The sequence below is a fragment of the Argiope bruennichi genome, chromosome 10 (genome assembly GCF_947563725.1).
Source record: "Argiope bruennichi chromosome 10, qqArgBrue1.1, whole genome shotgun sequence".
NCBI lineage: Eukaryota > Metazoa > Arthropoda > Arachnida > Araneae > Araneidae > Argiope > Argiope bruennichi.
In genome coordinates this window covers 14,712,115-14,734,153 of record NC_079160.1, presented here as the reverse complement: position 1 = coordinate 14,734,153, position 22,039 = coordinate 14,712,115, and the positions used below count along the sequence as shown (strand labels likewise).

At 31.1% G+C, this 22,039-nt stretch overlaps 1 protein-coding gene across 1 annotated transcript in view; it reads right to left on the bottom strand.

Annotated features, from left to right (window-relative positions):
• Nucleotides 1–4,143: 4,143 nt before the first annotated feature.
• The window catches only part of LOC129989427 (cGMP-dependent protein kinase, isozyme 1-like), a 104,866-nt gene continuing 86,970 nt past the window's right edge, over nt 4,144–22,039 (bottom strand). The window contains exons 10-18 of the mRNA XM_056097967.1: nt 21,893–21,967; nt 19,900–20,017; nt 18,726–18,865; nt 17,205–17,294; nt 14,592–14,733; nt 12,589–12,752; nt 10,330–10,515; nt 9,189–9,255; nt 4,144–8,950 (exon numbers count right to left, since the gene is read on the bottom strand). Of these exons, the coding sequence (XP_055953942.1) occupies nt 8,837–8,950; nt 9,189–9,255; nt 10,330–10,515; nt 12,589–12,752; nt 14,592–14,733; nt 17,205–17,294; nt 18,726–18,865; nt 19,900–20,017; nt 21,893–21,967 (1,096 nt within the window). The 3' untranslated portion in view covers nt 4,144–8,836. The remainder of the gene's footprint in view (nt 8,951–9,188; nt 9,256–10,329; nt 10,516–12,588; nt 12,753–14,591; nt 14,734–17,204; nt 17,295–18,725; nt 18,866–19,899; nt 20,018–21,892; nt 21,968–22,039) is intronic.

The following is a 22,039-nucleotide window of genomic DNA, read 5'->3' as shown; positions in this document are numbered from 1 at the left end:
AAACTTATATAAAATTATAAATTTATAAATTTAGTATGTTTTAAAAATATCTGCTATCAGGATGAAATACTTTCCATGAAATATATATATATATATATATATTGTAATATAAAACTACATAAAAATATAGCCCATTTGCAAGCATTTTTTTTTAATATCTAATATCTCCAATGAATGGAAATATTAGGTACTCAAGGTATGCCAGAATTGAAAGTCGAAATGTTAAAGTTTGATAGAACATATTGAATCTTGTAATAATCTATTTAAACAGTGTGAAGATCTATGTAAAGTGGAAATAGGGCACAATTTCAGTAGCGATTCATCATCTCAGGAATGAGCAGTGTGACAAAAAAGTTATAGTTAAAAAAAAAAAACAGTTTTATCTTTAAATAATGAGACTATATTAAAGAGCCGATTTTTGGCGAAAATAGCGATTATATTTTTATTCAATGTTCTCAATTTCTAGACATTTTTTTAATGAAGCATTTTGAATCTTGTTTCTTTCATTCTTTGCGGTACTAAACTCATTTTCATATTTGCATTATTTACTTTTTCATGCTATTTTACATCGTTACATTCATTTCCTCCAGTTCAAAATTTTGGAAAAATCTTCTTTCAAAGAACCTCACAAATTAAAATCTAATGCATATCTTTTACTCAAATTTGGGATAGTAATTTTCCAATATGTTCTGAAGTTTCTGAATAACAGAATAAAAAATCTGCTTATTAAAAAAATTCGCTGTTTATTTAATGTTATATAAATTTATAGAAATTGAAATTTCATATTATTTATCAGTTGTGAGCAGCATTTAAAAATTGGATAAAAATATAGCATTTCTTTTATAGCATATAGTTTATCTTTTTGTAGCACTTTGATATCAAGGCGCCTACCTTTATCAAATTTTTTACATACGCAATAAGCTATTTTTAAGGCTATTAAAATAACAACACTTTAATGTCTATCACAATTTGACGCTCAGATATATTTTCTTGACTGAGATAAGAGATTTAATTGAAAGTATAAACACAAACAATATTTTCCATGAATCGGGTGGGGGTCGAAAGACGGCTAGATGCGGAGTAAAAGGGAAACGGAAAAATAAGCTTTTAAAATAATTTCTGTTGGTGTTGAAGTTCTGCAATCGAAATGGACGATACGTCATTCATTATTAAATATTAACAGAGATGAGATGTCCATAAATCCATGAGACACTGTTTCTATGGTCAAATTTAGTAAAAAGATTGTTTAGTTTCCGATTCTTTGCCGTATTTGTGTTCGTCCAAAAAGTTTTTAGATTCAGTGTAACCCTTGAACAATTAACATTTGGACCATTAATTTTGGACAGCTTATTGTTACTTCCGTCGTGGTTCTTTTACCGATTTGTTGGTCGATGAAATAAACGTGTGAAATATAGGTGTGATGTAGAGATGCATAATCCACGATTTTTTTTTAATAACAAATAATTTAGCTATTGTTATTTTTAAATATTTGTTCCAAATATTTGTTATTTCAATCATATTATTAATTAAAAATCATTAATTATTATTAAATATAAAATTTATTAATTGTAATTAAGACTTAATTTACTATTTTAAGAAACGTGTGATTGAATTAATTTATCTATTTCAGCTTACTTTTTAATTTTTTTTAAACTATTAATTTTATTTATTTATTGAAGTAAATCGTTTTCTGAAAAGTTGAATTAAAAAAAAAAATCATTTTTTTAAATGTTCACTTTAGTTATATATTCTGCCAATAGATGGCGCCTGCAGAGTAAAAGGAATGTATGCCATTAGAGAGTCATGTCACAGGCAATTAGAAATGATCTTTATGGGATAACGCATTGTCAAATTCGAATATCGGAAAGTCAAGCGGAGCGGTGACTTCACAATTATGAACACTTTCCTGTGATAGCTCCACATTCAGTGATATGCGATTCAATGATACTATAATTCTAAGAATAACAGGTCCGTTAATTTTTCAACCCATTCACAGATTTCTGATTGAATTCTTGTTTGAGAGCTTCCATTGGACAGATCGTATCGATAGTTACTTTCTATCGTGATCCAAGATCTGTAATTGAAATATCACAAGTAAGATCATGTCAAGGATTTGAATCACACTCCTTTTTGAATAGTATGATCACTGGTATTTGTGACTTTTTGATATTGGTTACGTAATAACACCTCGTAAAATATTCGTCATCCCTGGTGTGATGATTTTAGATATCGAAATTTTTATCAATATCAGTTGAATTTGTTTTATTTCATAACATCGAAGTCAAGTAATTTTAACTGCACATTAATAATGACATCCGTTATATAGAACTATAAGGGGAAATTGAAACAGAACACTCAAAATTTTTTTTAATTAAATTTCCTATCTATACAGTTTTGTAATTTTAGCCTCTTTTGTGTTATACAAATACGCCTCAAATATTCAAAAGTCTTCAGACATTTTTATATTAAACACTTCGGATTTGTAACATTTTATGTATATTCTGGTTGAAAGATACTTTCGGCAGACGATTTGCATTTCACATTCCTAGTTGTTAAAAAACAGACAAATTCGAGATCTTATTAACACGTTTTTACAAGCGAAGTTATTGACACAAGTGAATACTGTAGTACAAATAAAGAGCACGAGATTATTTTCAGCGATACAAGAGCAGATATAGCGCCACATAATTCCTTTGATATTGCGTTCGCACCACTGTTATTTATCGAAACATACAAATTGCTACAACAATAGCAATAGAAGGCAAATTGTATCTAGAGCGTGTTACTTTATAGTTTCCCGATTTTGAATTTGAAATAAAAGCAGAAATATTTGAAAAATCTCATCCCTCTCCTATTAGCCTGGTGACCTTCCCTTTATTAGCCCAATGTGTCCATCCGCAGCAAGAAATACCGAAAAGTATAAGTATTGATTATCTTGTTATTTTGTTACATTAGTGGAGAATTTATCATCGCATAGAAATGGATGCATGTTCTTCTAGAGGATTTTAGAAAAATTGCAAGCTATTCCCAAAGGTAAAATTTATAAGGGAAGTATTTGCAGTTTACTTATTCGAGTTTGCTTTCAATGTAAGAACTTATCTCTATTGCAAGACTGACATCCTTTACTTCTTCATATTCCAATTTAATTTACCGATAATACTTTTGTTTTTGTATCATCAAATAAGTTTTCGTGCAAAATAACTCCAAGAAAGAGGGAAAACTTTTTTCTTTTTATCATGAAAATAGAAAATTTAATTTTATTAGTTAAGGGATAAGCAAATTTTAATTTCTGCCCTCAACTATCATTTACTCTTTGCTGTAGATGGTAAATGATTTCGAATTTTCATGTATACTTTCAGGAAAAACAGTATTATTACAAAGATACAAGAGTGTTTAAAGTGGTAACACTGCTGAGATATTGATTTTAGGCTGTGAAATTTTGTTCAGTTAGAATTTTATTCCTCAACTGACCGGCTACATTAAATGTTGTATCGTTAAATGATTACGTTATCAATATCTTTTCCCAGTGGAGCTAAATACTTAGCTCTCTGATCACACTGAGTGTTTCGAATCTTCAAGTAAAAGGACTGATTTTACACCACAATAATGATGATAATAAATGACATCATTTTCATGAATAATAATGACTGGCCACAACAATGATGATAATTCATGCCTACTTTTACGCCATAGATTATCTTGGTTTTTAATTTGAATAGCGTGAAAAAAACAAGGTACTTCGTGATTCTTTGGCAGGATTCCCGTTTTGAGATTACATGCACTGAAATTCAAGCATGTATCTCTATTCTAAATTAAATATTAAATCTTAAAAATTCTGTAATAATAAATATTAAATTAATTAAAAATTCTGCATTAAACCTTGATATTGTTGTGTTCTTCATCAAAAAGTAATTTTAAGATATCACATTTTTAGCTTATGATTTCAATGTTCTGATACAAAATAAATATTAATATAATGTTAAGTTTAGGCTTTCTTAAAATTCTCATGCAGATATCACAATTAAATATAGAATATATCCATGGTAATGCATAGTGTATAGGTAATAACGCATCTTATTGCACGGGAAAATTAACACAAAACATTAAAGAAGTACATTGAAATATTAAAGTTTATTACACAGAAGAATCATAAAATCCAATAACGAGATTAACAATATATACATTTCTTTATAAATCACTTCACAGCCTCAAAAAGTATCATTTGTTGCTGCAATATAGTCATACAATTTTACACATCTGTTTCAAGCAATTTGATATTTCAACATTTATATTTCTTCCTAAGAATTCCATATGTGACAGTTTTATTCATGCAGTAATAAATGAAGTTCGTAAGAATTAAAGAATTAATTACTTGTTTAATTTATAGCATGTTATGTAATAAAATTCCCAAGTAATAAATTAAAAAAAAATCCATTTTAATACCTTAAATATAATCATACAGTTTCGTGGATTTACTGATGATTTTCCAATCAGGTGATGGGCACTAGGAATTGGTGGGAAGTTCTACATTAACCTTTTAATGGCCGCTCACACAATGTATTTATGACAAACGGAACAACTGTTAGTGCCCGCTCACACAATGTATTTATGACAAACGGAACAACTGTTAGTGCCCGCTCACACAATAGGTGCATGATGCTACTGCCGGAAGTTATTGGCCAGTACCACACTCTTTGTGTGATAATTGATGAACATAAATAAGTTTTTTAAAATTAATGTTTGGCTGCGTAGAAGTACGTCTATTAAAGTGTTTAGAATCGAGACACGCGAATGACTTCTAGCAGCAAAATTATTTTATCTCTTCTACGAAGTCTGTACGATTTTACATGTGTTTCTATTGGATGCTAGTCGAAAATCCAGAGACGACACTTTCTTCACATCCAGTTTGAATAAAGCACTCTTTCAGATACGAATGAAAAATGCAATCACAAAGTCTACCAAGAAGCAATTGCTCATCTATTTGCACACTCTATAAAACAAAAGCATCAAGAGAGCAACAAACACAAAGCAATTCTGCAACTGAATTAAGCCGAAGTTCTTCAGTCTTTAGGAATTTCACCATTTCATTTAAAAATGATACAACTAATAAAATTGCAGGTAAAGAGAGGTATAACAACTGTAACCTTCTGTACTTCTAAAGCATTGTCATATTTATTACTAGTAGTCTCAGGCGACTAGCTGGTTCGCCAAGAATATTGATTATATTTGATTTCAGATTAATAGTTTTTCTTATAACTTCATGTTCATGATTCCGTCAAATGATCTGACATTAAAACAGTGTTATTTCAGTTGTCTTATTTAAGTTCTGTTTATTGTGTACAAAAACTTCTCTAATGAAGACAGACCCATAACATCCGAGCACTACTGAAAACGCAAATATCCGCTTCATCTAGCTTTTAAATTTTAAAATATTATAATTTCACTATTTTTTTATCGGTTTTATAAACTACACAGATACGTTTAGTCGAGATTTATCAACTATATGCATAATGAAAAGTGAGATTTGCTTTAATTCTGGCAAAAGCTGATATCTGCTAGGTATGCAATGTCATAGGAACGGAAAGGACACAAACGTTAAAAGTAATAGACCTTATATTAGTACACAGACTCTTAATAATACTTTCAATTGATTATTAGGTTTAGTTTAATTTAGTTATATTAACATCCCTTTTTAAAGCAACACTAGGGGTATTTTGGGACGGACCTCGTAATTTCGAACAGCGGCCAGATGACGAGGACGACACCTGAGCTGGCATCCCCCCTCTCCACACTACACTACACTAGTGGGAGGAAGATTGATTATTTGGAACCTGCATAAGTAGGGCCACTCTGCATAGTTTGAATTCGACCCTGCACAGTGAGTCCGATTTGAGTCGTTTTCTTTTCTTGTGATTCTAGACGGGACAACCACGAAGAAAATATGAAATTGCTGATGTTCTTTTTATACCTTCTGTTGTAAATATGCTTGACTTACTAAAAAAGTTTTTGCACGTTTTTGTACGTTTAGAAAGTTTTTGTACGTTTTTTTTCAGTCAATATTAGCTTAGAGTTTCTTTGACATTTTCTTTGATTATTCACTAAGACCGTATACAGACTCTATCTTCCGGCAAATATTCTTAATTTTACTTGAAAGAGAGCTAATTTACAACAGAATGTCTTTCTGGGCAACCTTAGTCCTCACACTTAAGAACTGATTCCAAAGAGTAGCATGACGTAATATCCGGAAAATAATAATATAATGCAATTTTTCTTTCATAAAATTATTTCAATTTTATTCAGCAACGATTTATTCAGCAAGGAAAAGGCATTTAATTAATTTTTCTCAAAATTATACAATTTTTCATTTCTTTTCTTGGAATAATTTTAATTAATTTTAATCTAAAGAGTACTTTTGTGTTGTGTTGTGACTTATGGCACTTTACAAACCCGCTGCCAACCTATCAGCGATTTAAGCCAAGTGAACCTTTCTTGTTTTTTCAATAGCGCCAACTAGGGCCAAGAGTACGATTTAGCTACTTCATACGTCACATTCGCATGCACAACCCCTTTTTATAGGGGGGCACATTCACACACTTCACAGATAGAAGAAGAACTATGCCCCAACCGGAACGCCCAGATCACGGAGAAGACGCTACTCCTATGCTAGGACGCCGGCAAAGAATACTTCTTCCACATGTATATGAAGATAAAACTTTCGTATATATGCCAATACCCGGGAAGATGCAAATTAAATCTTATCACCAAAACGATCTGTTTTGGGTAAAAAAAATTAAGAACATGCTTAGAATTTTTTCAAATGAGCAGAGTGACCCTATACCCTAAAGATTCGAGATTGTACGAGCACTTTAGGTCACTGTCACTCCATTTGGTCACTCTTTAAATGTGTGTTGCATTTTGTTACTAAAATTAGTAATCAATGTGACAAAAGAAAAGTGAAATGTGAATTATTTTACCTAGCAGCTATTTTACAGCCAACATTACATAATGTTACATTTTCCGGGCACATACTCTGAGGCTAAAAAGTTTGTTCATTCATTATTTTTTATGTTTAACAGAGTTATTATATACCTGATTGTTATTAATTATCAAATAGAATTTTATATGAACAATGATTTTAATATTAAAATAAATATACACTGAAGTACAAACAGTTATTGGATAGAAGTATGCAAATTTACTATCAGGTTTGTATCAAGCTAAATGGACGTAAAGAATCAGATAACTTTAAGCGGTAAGTTGGTTTATCTTGCAAAATACTTCCTAGGTGATGACAGCTAAAAAATTCATTGTTAATTTGTTATGCCATCTAAAGCGTCAAACATGTATCATATTTGTGATGTACTTGAGGGAATCATTAATATATTATGGATAATTCTAAGAACAACCATAGCAGGACTGAATATCTGTATTAGACATTTTTGCTGAGTATTTAAGACTAAGCCACATCATGTCAAGTTGATATATATTATCTAAACTCGGTTAAAGGCCTGGGTTTGTATAATTTTGGATTTTCCATCAAATGCAGGAGAAAAAAAAAGATATGATAACTTATAACTATGTAAGATAATATAAGGAAAGATTTCATGTACAGTTATATATATATATTAGTCGACAATGAAGTTATGTACATAAATTTCATTATTAAACTTTACAATGGAAAACGAGATCTTATCCAATAGGAAAACAGTATCTCGTGAATTTTGGCACTCCAGTACAATTAATCCTCAAATAGACACCTCTCAAAAACAACATCTAATAAAATACTGAAATCCATTGTCATTACATATACATATACATTTTCTGAAATACATTCAAACCTCTCTTAAAGAGACCTCGCATATCGAGCAAAATAAAATGTAAAAAAGCTTCGAGTAATTCTTAACGAGTGATGTCTCGTAGAATGAGTGGCGAGGAGTCGCGTGACGTAATATGGTAAACTGACCTGTATCAGTCTTTGTTGAGTGCTTATTTATTTGAAGTGAGCACTTACATCTGCATGGAAGAAGTTTGACCGAACAGCGTAGTGGAACGAGGGTTTTGAGCAAGTGCCTGAGACTTTAATAGACGATATTTTATCTCTGGCCAAGAATCTCAGGCTAGAAGTGGATAGCAACGACAACGAGAAACTGGTGGAAGAACACAGCCAGAACTACCGAAGAATTTATGAAGCTGCATTCTGTGTCAGCCAAGGAAAGCCTAAAGCAATCGTCATGGGTGCTGCAAGCTCCTTTAACGATAATGCTGTCTCAATTTCATCAAATTTTGAAGCGTAGCCAAAGACAAATGTTTTTAGACGATTTTCTTGTAAAAAAAGGCATGCATTATAATTTATGAATCACATAGTTATAAATTTGTTTGAGTATTTTTTCTCGGAATGGAATACGTTTTCCTATTTTGTATGGTTTCCTATATAAAAATTTGCTTTGCTTAGCAAATGTTCCACATTACGAGTAATTCGGAAACGAATTATGCTCGTTAAGCAAGGTTCCATTGCACATTACAAGCCTATGCAGAAAATTTTAAAGACATTTTACTACAGAAAATGCTGATGTTGACAATTCAACATAGAGTGAGCTGAATGTTTTACATAATGCATTTTAAACAGCATTATATTCCATGTCGAATAATGCCTTCATACGTCATACATATCTCACAAAGATGTTCAATATCACTTTAAATATACGAAAACGGCAACAGGACGAATGTCGAAATCGTGTATTTCGAATATTCTTTGGATCATATCATCATCAACTTGAGCATTTCGTATATCGTGCGTTCATAGGATTCTGCATCTAAAACGCAAGAATAGGAGTCTTCATCGATTGGTTGAGCAGTCGAAGTCTTTGTCCCACCCAGAAAAGTCTGGAGGAGAATCCTCGATCATGATTGGATATACATCGAAGTTTGAAGCATCCGTGGGATCTTTAACCTTTCAAAGAAAAAAAAAATAATTACTTCTAAAATATTAAAATGAATCAATATATTATTTTTCAGTGGAATACGAATACAGATTAAATTTACTATTTTTAATTTATATAAGAATTTCTACGTGTTTTCAATATAAAAAGAAAACGGAAACCTTTAATGATAGTCATTCATGCAAATTTATATTTATATTTATTTTATTATAAGATCACGTTATTAAAAAGAAGTAAAACCAGTCTTACTTTTGGCACAATGGGAGGCGTTAAACTTCTGTTTCGCAATCCATCCCAATCGAAACCTTGGAACCATCTGTCAAGTAAATAAAAAAAAATAATGAATATAATGGAAAAGTGTATCACGGCCATCAATGATTTGTTTTTAAAATGTGAGCGCTTTCCTGAGTTAACTAGAAGATTAATAGTTTAACTTAACGTATTAAAAAACAGTAGGAATGTAATCCCCTCTACTTTCTTATATACTTACATATTATGGCACGTTTTCTGACTGGTTTATGGCATAGATGACTGAAAAACGCTTTGAGATAGACAACTAAAACTTGGTACATGGTTTTTTTACACCGTTGTCACTGTTTACACCCTTACAATTTGTAGGTTTCCCATCAAATTCTCATATAATTCCATTCACAGGTAGTCAGTTTGTCTGTCTGATTGTCCGAATATAAATCAACGAAATAATTGCTAAACGAAGGGAGCTACGTAGATAAAATTTATTATATAGATTTAAGATCTAAAGTGCAGATATTTATGAAATTCGGAATCAAATCTGTTAAGAGGTTAATTTTCTACTGGTCTGTATTGTCACAAGCATGTGAACGTGATAATATGAAACTGAAATAACTTAAATATATGAAATTTGCTACTACATTTGCAGTTCTGTATCAAATATGGTTTTAATCGACCGAAAAAAACACATTTGAAACATAAATTCTATTTTCAAGTACTATTGACAGCATTCTAGGGATTAATCGCCACCAAAATCGCCAAAGATCACACGATAGACTCAGTAAAAAGGTTAAATTCACATCAAAGGTCAATATTTCGTAACTATCATTCGCCAATGCCCTGCAAGGGATTCATGGTCTTATCCAAGGTCCACAATATTATGTGGGGGACGGAGCATAGTACTTTTTTAGAGAGCACAAGAAAAAGTTTTAGAGATACTTATTCGGCTGGGTTTTTATAAACGGAGTGAGGGTTTTAGACCCATTTATATATATTTCGTTAATTCTTGAGGAAATAAAATCTTTTGCATAATGTAAGTCATTGTGCCCAGAATGCATTTGGGATCTTCAAATAAAGCATCAAACATTATCATGCTATGATATCACGATTTAAATGTTCGAATATCCTTTTTATTACTTACTTGTGTTTCTTGATGTCGGTGATGCCTCCTTTTTGATATCCCAGCCTCTCTGCCGGATTGTCCCTGCACAATCGTCGCATCAAAGAGATGGCGTTCTTGGTGATGTAATTGGGGAAGCCGAGGGCGTCCAAGCCTTTCAGGATGATCTTGTATGTCTTCATGGGGTCGAAGGCGCAGAAGGGTGGCCTGCAGGTGAAGAGAAAAGTATTAAATAAACAGATAAGAGATAAATTATATCTACTCTGGTATTCTATAAACTGTGGTGTCATAACTGTAAAAAATACTTGTGCTGTCTTTAATAGTTTTATTTTTTTAAAATTCTTAATATACTTATGCCGGTTATATAAATGCAGAACTGAGGTTCATATGATTAAGTTGTTAATTTTCTTCAAATTTGAAGCTTTGAAATTTTTTTAATTTCTTGGTCTGCAGCAGACGCAATTCTTCGAAAAAAAATACGATTTTACCGATAATGGCTGACAGCAATGCAAAGGAAATCTTTTAGATAAAAAAAAAGCACAGTTTCGAATACATTATTTTTTGCATAATTGTTTCATTTCGATGTAAAAAAATTGGGGGAAGGAACTTCTCATATTTATTTTTATTTAGTTCTTTTAAGAAGGTATTTTAAATAAGTTAGATAAAAAAGAAATAAACTCATTCATTTATTGATTTCTTTTCCAAGCGTGGTCAAGATATCTTTAAAGTCAAAACATCTAGACAGTTTATTTTTAAATCACATGCATGATTAAAGATAGTGAATGACTTTCTTTTATGAAAAATCATTAGAAGGTGATGAATTAAAAAATAGAAAACTTTATAGGATTTTATTTTATAACATGAGAGAGAGTCAAAAGCAGTAACAATAATACTGAAATTCTTTTTTTTTTTTTTTGTAATTTTTAAAAATTTAAAATGGGCAGAATTGGAATGGGAAAAATTGCGCACCAGAAATTTAAATTAATTTTATGGTGCATGCATTGGAGCTGAGTTGTAATCTTTAATAAACAAAAGAAAGTTATTCGAACAGAATTTGTTTATTATTGAATTAAGTATGAAAAAAATTCTTCTGATTAAAAATACATTTGCACGACAGATACGATGCAAATAGAACACAATTTCAAACATAAAGCTTCGAAGCATTTAAAGAAAAGTGTGTTGCGAAAATGATTGGGAGTCTCAATGGTGTGAAATATTTTTTTTGAACAAGTGGCATTAACTATCCTGAATTATATGCAAGGTGTTTTTTCCGATATCCTGCATTTGTTAGTTGTTTATATTATATATTAGAGTCCTTCTATTTCTGTTTTAGTGTCAGTCTATTTTGAAATCCATCCTTCTAGGATGGATGTCAGCCGGGGGACATGCAAAAATCTCTTAAATGAAATATCAATATATATATATAATTTCCGTGATATTTGATACATTAAACTGAGTCTTTAAAATAAGTGTTGTCAAGTGTTTATAAAGATGTTCAGGTAAGCAATTCATATTATTTTGGAATCTTGTTGAATCGGCTTTTAATGACAGCTTTATTTCTAGGAACTGGCACATACCTACCCTGGTGAGTATAAAAATTTGGATTTGTTAAGAATTTCTTTCTTTCTTTCTTTCTTTTTTTTGTTTTAGAAATCGGTAGAATATTTATTTTTCATAAGTTTTTATCTTTCGAACTTAATAAGGCAGATATAGATAATTTCATCTATAAATTATCTAGATCTGTCTGATATATATAGCTGAGAACATATTATTAATTTCTTTGTTCCATCCTAAGTCAACATTCTTCAGTTCCATTTTTCATTTATGCTCTTCGTTCATTTCCCTAGAACAGTGTTCACGAAGCTGACGTTCGAAGCATCTTGTTTGTTATTCGTGCAATTGCATGGCTGTTATTATTTTGGAGAATTTTCACACTATATCTTATGTATTATTATATTTTAATAAATTCACAAACCCCTTATAAATGTCAGCCTTTGCATTTACACCTTCATATTTTATTGTAAAATATATTTTTCCTGATGTCCGTTATCCTGTTCTACACTTAAAGGGCTGTACCCTTTAAGAACAGGATAAGATACTCTTAAGAGTAGTAAAATGTCTTAACCTTAAAGAGTACAACATTTAAGGGTAGAATATATTGTATATTTATACTCTTTCAGAACATGCTGTATATTTCCAAACTTTTTTTCAGTTGCTGTATTTAGATACATCTACTGACTGTTAACATCCATTTAACTGTAGAGAAATCGAGATACTTACGTCCCTGTGAGCAGTTCGTACATCAAGATACCTATGGCCCAAAAGTCGACTGCCTTGTCATGGCCTCTGTTGAGGATGATTTCCGGAGCCACATACTCAGGGGTGCCACAGAAAGTCCACGTCTTACGGCCGTCTGGTAAGACCTTCGAGAAGCCGAAGTCCACCTACAAAATAAAATAAAAGACTATTTAATCCCATAATTGGCAAATGGTGAACTCTCACAGTACATTTTTTTGGATGCCTGGGCTAATTAAATAGGATGTATATAATATATTTGTGTTCTTAGAAATTTATTTTAATTATTCACAAAAATAAGAAACTTGGCTCGTAGTATGAACGAGCCACTATTACCAAGTTATTTTCTTATGAAATGCCTGGAAGGTGCTACTGGGCCTAAAACAAAGAATTAAATTGCATTTTAAATAGCTGACCATTGAGAAACATGTTTAGTAATATCAGAGTCTGATTTTAGGATTGTGTTCGGGTCAATGACCCAAACTATTGAATCTCGAATCTTGGACAGAAATTAGAACTGCTAACCTTTTTTTCTTTTTCTGTAGTTGTGTTGAAGATATAACAGGTTCAGAATGAAATTCTGAGGAAAGATCAACAATTGTTCTTCCAGTGGAATTTTTCAACCAATCAAAGCTTGTGGATTTATTTTTCTGCCCAGAAATATTACTGCTTGTAGAAAAGATTGATAACGGATCAATGCTAACATATTCTTCACTGTCACTGAATGACTCCGATACATAATCAGATTCTTGAATCACCAATAAATCTCTAGTTCCAGTTTCAGTAATTAAATCCATATCATTATCACTATTATTAGCAAATATTCTGGCTCAAATTCATTCGAATCTTCACTGTCTGACGCGGATGAATTAATGAGTGGAAAGAACATACTATTTTCCTTTCCTATATAGTAAAACTTTTTACGGTGCAAAACTTAATGATATTTGTAACACGAAACATGAATTAGTTTGGTTGCCGTAATCAATAAATTTGTAGTGTATTACAGAGTAAAGTGTTCCTTATTAGTATAAAATACCCAGCAACACTGTTACAATATCCCCACAATATTGTCCGGTATTAAGAATATCGAATGAGATCATGGGAATATCGTTCAATACCTTGTGATAATAGAGTTGTTCACATTTTCAGTACTGTGATCTCTCGAACTCGGAGTCATTGGAGCTAGCCTGTCGAACGGTTAAGAGTGCGTGAAAGAAGATAAACCCAACCCCTCATAGAGACCAGAGACCTCGCCTTATCGCCATTTCCCAAACAACTTGATTAAAGATTTAGAAGAATATTACACAGAATAAATAAACAGGGAACAACACAATGGAAGAGAAGTAATTACATATGTTAACAATGGAGAAGTTTATAGTAACAACCTCCGACAGAGTTGAGGAGATATTGTATATATTTTTAGAAGCGTATTATTTGTTATTATAATTAGTGAACTATTTCATTTAACGGTTGAAAGTTCACTCTCAAATCATCTTGAACCAAGAAATACAGAGATAATTTGAAGGCGTTGCAATACATACAAATTATACAATACATACATATTAATGTTGCAGAGCACGTTAAAATATTTTCGAAGGTCTGCACATGTATCGTTATTTAGGGGCAGATGATCAATACAAAACAACTTCTGTTGGCTGTTTTACAACTTTTTTTATTGAACTACCACAGCAATGCCAAACAACAATATTTTAGATTTGTGTATGTCCAAGGTTATACATCAATTGGATAACTTAAAATCTTTCATTTTAAAGCATTAGAATAAGAAAGTAAAGATAATTTTCATATTCATTTCCACCTTTATATCTTAGAGGATAAGCAAGAAAGATCAATGATTTAGATTAGACCTCCATATTTATGATTCATGTTGGGGGGGGGGAGTAGAAATTATTAAAAATTTAAGGCAGTTCATGACATCAGCGGAAACAATGTTTTGTACAGTTACAATTAAAAAAAAAACAAATGCTTACCAACTTGACGTAGCCTTGAGAGTCCAGAAGCAGATTTTCAGGCTTTAGGTCTCTGTAGATGATGTTCCGTTTGTGCAGGTACTCGAGAGCTTCGAGGACGCATGCGGTAATGAAGCGCGTCGTGCAGTCGTCAAAATTGCCTCTGAGGAAATAAAAATAAAAATCAGATTCTTTACAATGGAATTAGTCTTTAGAGATCAAATGGGAATACAATACGGCATACATTGTTTAAAAATTATAATATCATTTTTTGAATGCAATATGGTCTTTACTAAACATAAATTTCTTTATAATGTGAGAATATTGCATAAAGGATTATATATATACCAATTCAAGCGTTAAATGTTTGAATTGTGATATGTCTTTTTTATAAGACCTGTATAAGGGTCATTATAAAGAAAATTGAATTTTTTTTAATGACGATTTCATTGCACATATAGAGTAGATGCGTTCTGAGTAATAGGAAATCGCGTTATACGTATCAAAACATTATCAGACCAATTTATGCAAGTTCAAACATGTCTCTATTAACTGTTAATAATAAAGATTGTAGATTAATCATTGCCTAATGGCAACAGCCAAATGTAAACAAATCGTCATAAGATGTAATGCCTAATGGCAACAGCCAAATGTAAACAAATCGTCATGTTTCAGAATCTATAATAAGCAATTTAACTGTTGGTTTCATTCAAACTTTGCTTAACTAATTAATAGAACAATGAAATATTATTAGAAATTCTCTGGAGATTACTCGGCAATTTTACTGACTCGCCATGCCACCTAAAACTCCATTCAGTCAAAGGGAAAAAATGTAGATTAAATCAAAGTTACACAAATAGGCGTCAAAGTTTAATCGAATGTTAAAACAGGCTTAACCATTGTTTTGACTTGCTAATGGGAACTGATATTCATATCTTCCAAAACTATTATCTTATAAAATCGGTTTTTGCGCTATCTAAAAAATATGAAAAATTACCTTTTTAATGATATTAATTTTATTTCTGCAAAAATTTTAAATATAATTTTGCACACAGTTAACTGTTTTTAATGTTATAATGAAATTCAATCTCATCCATCAAAACACTCAATCGCGTGCTCTTACCAATGTTAAAATTAATACTTTAAAAAAAAAGCTTCTTTATTGGACATTAACTCCAAAGTAGGATTTTCATTTCAGCTTTTATTTCGTTGCATATACACTTTGTGTCCACAGCAATTTATAGCAGATTGATTCAATTAAAGTCATGTGTATCAGTAATATAAAATAACAAGGTGAAATTTAGAAAGATGCATTCCATATTTATTATTTGCCTAAAAAGTCGTAATCTGAGTGAATAAATAGAGAGTCAAAGGCCGCTATTATATAATATTACGTAACGTTTTTTTATTCTTATACAGTCTTTTTTTCTATACAGTCTTGAAAGAAATTGCAATCGTTGATAAATAACCTTTATAGCTAACTTGAATGATTAAAGAGAAAACTTAAATGTGATTTTTGATAATATTGTCAATGAGTGCAAGCCATGCCCATTGGAGAGAAATACGGCGCAGCTTCGCCGTTAGGAATATAAAGCAGAAAAAGAACGAAATTAACAGCTTTTAGGAAAGAGTGACACTGGGAACTTAACTAAAAAATTGCTTGAGCAGCAAAAATTCCTTGAGCAGTTAAAGATACCATCATTATTTTCCTTCGGTAAATCGAAAACCATTGAAATTCGGAGATTTTTTTAAAGTTTGAATTTAAGTCCGTAGAAAATAATTTTATGTACGCCGTCAAAATAGAATTATTAAATACATAATATGTCACCAAGTGTTTGCATTTATTTTATTGTTACCTACAAGCTATGTAAAATTAGTTCCTAAGGTTATTGTATTATTGTTACTGAATAAAGTTATAATAAAATAGTCTTTCTTTTTGTTTTACACCATTGCTTTATGCTATCTCTAAAGCATTCAGTTTTTATTGTTCTTTTGAATAAATTGAAGCATATATTTAGAAGTCATCACATAACCTTGAATGTGCATGAAAAAATGAAGCTGCATTTCTCTCTTATATTTATTAGTGACAAATTTTAATAAATTTTTATTCACACTTCTTCGTAACAAAAGCTAGAATTTTATTACGAAATTCTGAACTTTCAACTTTTTATAAGAAATATTAAAAATATTTGAATATTATCAGTTATCATTCATCTTCTGAAAAAAAATAATAGTCTGTGGCAGAACCAAGAAAATGAAGAGCAATGTTTGAATATATATTAAATTTAGCAAAAATAGCTCTTAAAAAGCTCACTGTTAGTTTATTATAGAGATAATTATTTTTTATTTTAATTTCTACTTTTTGTTCCTTAATTTCTAATTCATTATGATAAATATTATGGAAACAAGTAATAAATTTTTTTCTCAAATTCACAATCAGCTAGAGATATTCAAAATGTAATTCAATCAACCGATTAACTGATGATTAAATTCTAAGGACATGAAAATTGGTCATTGTCATCCAAAACATGCAAGCGTACAAACATTCAGAGGTCTGGCACATAAGGAAGGAAATGAAAAATCAGTTAATAAATTTCCCCGTAGCAAACATGAAACAGCATAAAATGGACTTACTTGTCCCTCAGGATGCTCCAAACTTCGCCACCGAGACAAGCTTCCATCAACATGAAAACATATTTGTCGTCTCTGAACGTCTTGTACATTCTACAACAATAAGAAAGAATTGTAAATTGTGAAGAAAGAATTGTAGATTTGTACATTCTGCAACAATAAGTAAGAATTGTAAATTGTGAAGAAAGAATTGTAGATTTGTACATTCTGCAACAAGAAGTAAGAATTGTAGATTTTTGAAGAAATAATAGTAGATTTATACATTCTGCAACAATAAGAAAGAATTCGAGATTGAAGTATTAATGTAATTCTTCTTTTTTCTAAATTTTTTTACAAGATTTATATATTTTACCGGCAATGTATGAAACACTAGTATTTTATAGAATGCAAGGCATTTTTAAGTTAAATATCAAATGTGAGAGCTATTATTCACTTTCTCTAAGAATAATATATAATGCCTAGGCATTCTATAAAGTGCAAAATGCTATTTAGGCGAAGTATAAAAAAAAGTCATAATAAGGCTATTATTTAAAAAAAATTTTTAGTTTAGAAATAAAGAGTACACAAAAAATCTTTTTCATAATCTTTATCACAGAAAATCACGAATCTTTTGATGAAACTTCGTGCACGCATGTGCAGCAATACGTGGAACACGCCTCAGAAATGGAAATCTCATCGATAAGTATGTCGCCTTTACGTTGGTTCAATTCACCATTTTATCTACAATCTTTTTTTTTTTTTTTTGAAATAGGCTCTAATTTTGCATTATTTTTATACTTTACCAGTTTAATATTTATCATTCTAAAGAATGCCTAGGAAATGCATGAAATATTTAATCGTCTCATACATTGCTGGTCAGTTTTCGGTATTCTATAAAGTGCCACTTTTTATACATTGACAGTAAACCCACTTCAGTTCAGTTCATTATATTAACGTTCTACCTGGAATGAAAGCCCCTCTTTTGGACAAAAAAGTCTCATAGTATTAAGCCCCATCAGATGACGAGGAAGATACTATGACGAACTTAGAAACCACTGCTACGAAATCGAGACCTAGTCGGACGGCCACAATGGCCTGGATAATACACATATACATATATAAAAGGAAGATTTGTGTTTAAATGCTGTTTGTAATTGTCAACCACTTTATAGAACATAAAAATAAAATATTTTAATTACTAAAACTTCTTTGGTAGAGTTTTTATAAATTCTTTTATTTTAAAATGTTTGATGCCCTTTCTTGTGACTGGTTTCATAATCAAAATTCTTTTGGTTAATTCTCAGATTTGGAGCTACAAAGAGAATGTTGAGGATGAATCTTGCAATTTTGAACTGCCTCCATGTAACAAAAATAGTATTTATGCTTTCGGGTCATTCTCTATATAAAATATCAAATCTATTTACATCCTATCTAAGTCTAGTAAAGTATGTTTATGCCCTAAAGAATGATTATTAACCAATCAAATAGATTTTTATCTAATTTGATCTCTTCACTTGACTGGAATTGTATAAAAATACCACGTACCTACAGATAAAAGGATGTTTGCATGACATCATGATGGCGCGCTCACTTAGTGCGTGCTGTTGCTGCTGCGTTTCCACGATGTGAACTTTCTTCAGAATTTTGAGGGCGAACGTTTTCTGCCTGTCGTATATATATTGAACCTAATGAAAGAATGCGAGAGTAAGCCATCAACAATAAGGATTTTACAGATAAATAAAGAAAAGATTATAATAAGATAATGGAGAATGTTTTTATAGGTTTACATTTTCATCTCTTTCGAATTACACTTTTTTCTCCCTTTCAAAATCAAAAAGAGTTACTTGCCATTCCTTTCCCGCTTTCAGTTTAAATCCTGATATTAATTCCATAAATATAACACTTTATTTAAAGATATTCTTAATGTTATTCTTATTATATTTCAGGGTTGAAATTAAACGTATGGGATTACGATCTCGCAAGAATAATATGTTTTTATATTAAAATATTGAAATCAAAGCCTTAAAAAGAATTTCGTGTTAAAAAAAATTAACCCGTGTTATATACGGGCAATATTGATCAATCATATTTTGCTTATTAATTATTAAATTACTATTTAATTAATTATTATTTAATAATTATTAAGAGAAGTATTAATTTTTTATGTCCTCATTTTAATATTAATTTTTTTATTGATGACATTTATTAAAATATTACTAAATGTGGATAAATAAATTGACATACATTATTAGTTACCTGAGTTTTTGCTGAAAAAATCAATGAACTTTCTTTTGCTCATTTAGTTTCTTGATTCAAATTAAAAACTTAAAAAAAATACAGCTTTTAATAGTCATCCGGTAATAAAAGCACTTTCTTAAATCCAAATTTCTTAAAAGTTCGAATTCTAGTGTCCAGAACTTAAAATTAAAACTGATTGTTCACTAATTTCAACCATATACAAACGTCTTACTATTTAGGTGTTATTTAGAGAATAAAATATAAATATATCTATTTAGATAGTAACTTTTTTGAGATCAGAATGGTTTATCAATTATTTTTGCCATTTAATATTGCAAAAATCTGACAAAAGCTTGATAACATTGAGATTTTTGAGACACCATATTACAAATATGCCTTTAATAAAGTTGTTATTTATAACAATAAAACCTGATGGAAACGTATATAATTTAAATTGATATTTCAGTTTTGGTAGTCTTACCAACTGCACTCTGCCGAATCCCCCGACTCCAAGAGTAGCCAATACGTCGAGGTCATCCAGCTGTATGTGCTTGTACTCTTCCTCCAAACTGAGAGAAGGTGCAGACATATTCGAAATCCTGTGAGAAAATCAGTCAGCCTCATATCTTAGTAATTTTATTAGAAAGAAACTTATTAAGTGGTCTCTCCGAAATTTTCTCTCATACTTTCAAATAAAGGTCTTATTTCTCCACATAAAATTGTGGATCTTGGTTAGGCCACGAATATCTTGCATGGTATCGGTGAACGATGTTACGAAATATAGATATTTGACGCGGATCTAACATTTTTACTGAATCTATCGCAAGAATATGTAATATTGACTTTTTGGTGAATGTCTATTTGGCGACCGATTGGCATCAAAATTTGACATGAACCGCAGTTCTAGTCATAATATAGCGAATTTCATTGATTTAAATCATTGAGTTTATGAGTTATGAAAGTACAGAACGGCAGACTATCAACAGTTTGAAGAATTTAGTTATTAATTTGACAAGTATTTATATTTTAGATGCTAAAGTTCTGCGCTTAATTATATCTACGTACCTCTTTGCGTTATGTATTTACAGATTTTATTTGAACTGTTAGACAGACAGAATTTCTGAGAATCGATTTCGTTCAAAATTTGATAGAAACCTATAAATTGGGTCGTCGTTCCATATACCAAATTTCAATCGTCTAGCTCAAATTTTTGATTTATCATGCTCATTGGCAGGCAGCAAGGCATAATGTCTAAAATGTGTTTTTCGAACTCAGGAAAGTATGAAACTCTGAAATTCTTTAAAATCTCGAGTTTGAATTTTTCGACGAATACAATACTTTCTCTGTACTTCGTATACGAGAAAGTAAAAACCTATTTCATAAAACGCTCGACACTCTCTTTCTCCAAGAGTAAAGCTATTGGAGAAATCATATCACTGGTTCACCGCCCGCCCGAAGGTACACGGAAGGATCGGACCGCCGCAACAGCAACATTGGTGGGAACTGTGGTTGAGTCCTAAGGGCACCACCGGCCAGCCACGGAACAACCCTTCCCGAAGGAAGTACGTCCTGTCATCGATGGGAGGAGCCAGATCTTCCACGTATTTATGTACCCACCAGAGTAGAGAGATCCAACCATCATACCGGATCCTCATACCGGATACCCATCTCATCCTCATTTCGAGGAGCCCAGCCTGGGGGTTTAGCTCTTGGAGAAAGAGAGGATCGAGCTCAAACTCTCATTCTCCTTTGGAGAAAGAGAGTTTGTTGTCTGTCTACTGTTCTATCTATTAGTGAATATGACAATTTAAAAAATATACGAATGAAATTAAACTATACAAATGATACTTTAAACTATACAAATGGAATTTAGTAAGTATATTTGCAGATTTTTAATAAATTTTAAACGAAATTCATTCTTATATATATATTTTTTTTGTTTCTCTGTCTGTCTGAGCGTGGTGAATATGATAACTACAAAACAGAATGAGCCAGATGAATGTAATTTGGTTCACAATTTCAGCATTCAAAGTGTAGAGTCATGTCAAAATCCATTCAAAATCAACTGTCTACTAGTCTTTATATTTGAGCATGTAACTTAAAAACGCAACGATTTGGGTAAATGAACTTTGGTATGTGATCCTGATACTAAAATTTCACTTATATATCAATTTTTGGTTTCAATCAGTCAACAAAACGATGTGTAAAGTCCATACACACTTTTCTTCACTTACTATGAAATACAAAAGGCTCAGATGCGGGATTATGAAATAAAGATTTGAGTATTCGTGGCGTTCATGACTTAACCCAAGTTCACAATTTTTATACGATTTCAGGGGATGGGAGATAATTCCTTTATCAGGCAGAATGCGAGAACATTTCAGGAAAGCCCGTTTTATCCGATACGTCCTTCCTTTAACAAGTCACTTTATATTAAAAATAAATATAACGCAAGAAAGTATTGAAAGCCAAACCTTCTCATTCTGTCTTCGTCGCCGTACGTTTTGGTTTGGAGCTCTTGCAGATCCCCGATAAGTTGATTAAAGGATCTGCAATAAAAAAAAGAATTGAATGAGTCGTGCAGAATTAAAAGAATTAAATTAAAAACAATTAAAATTTAT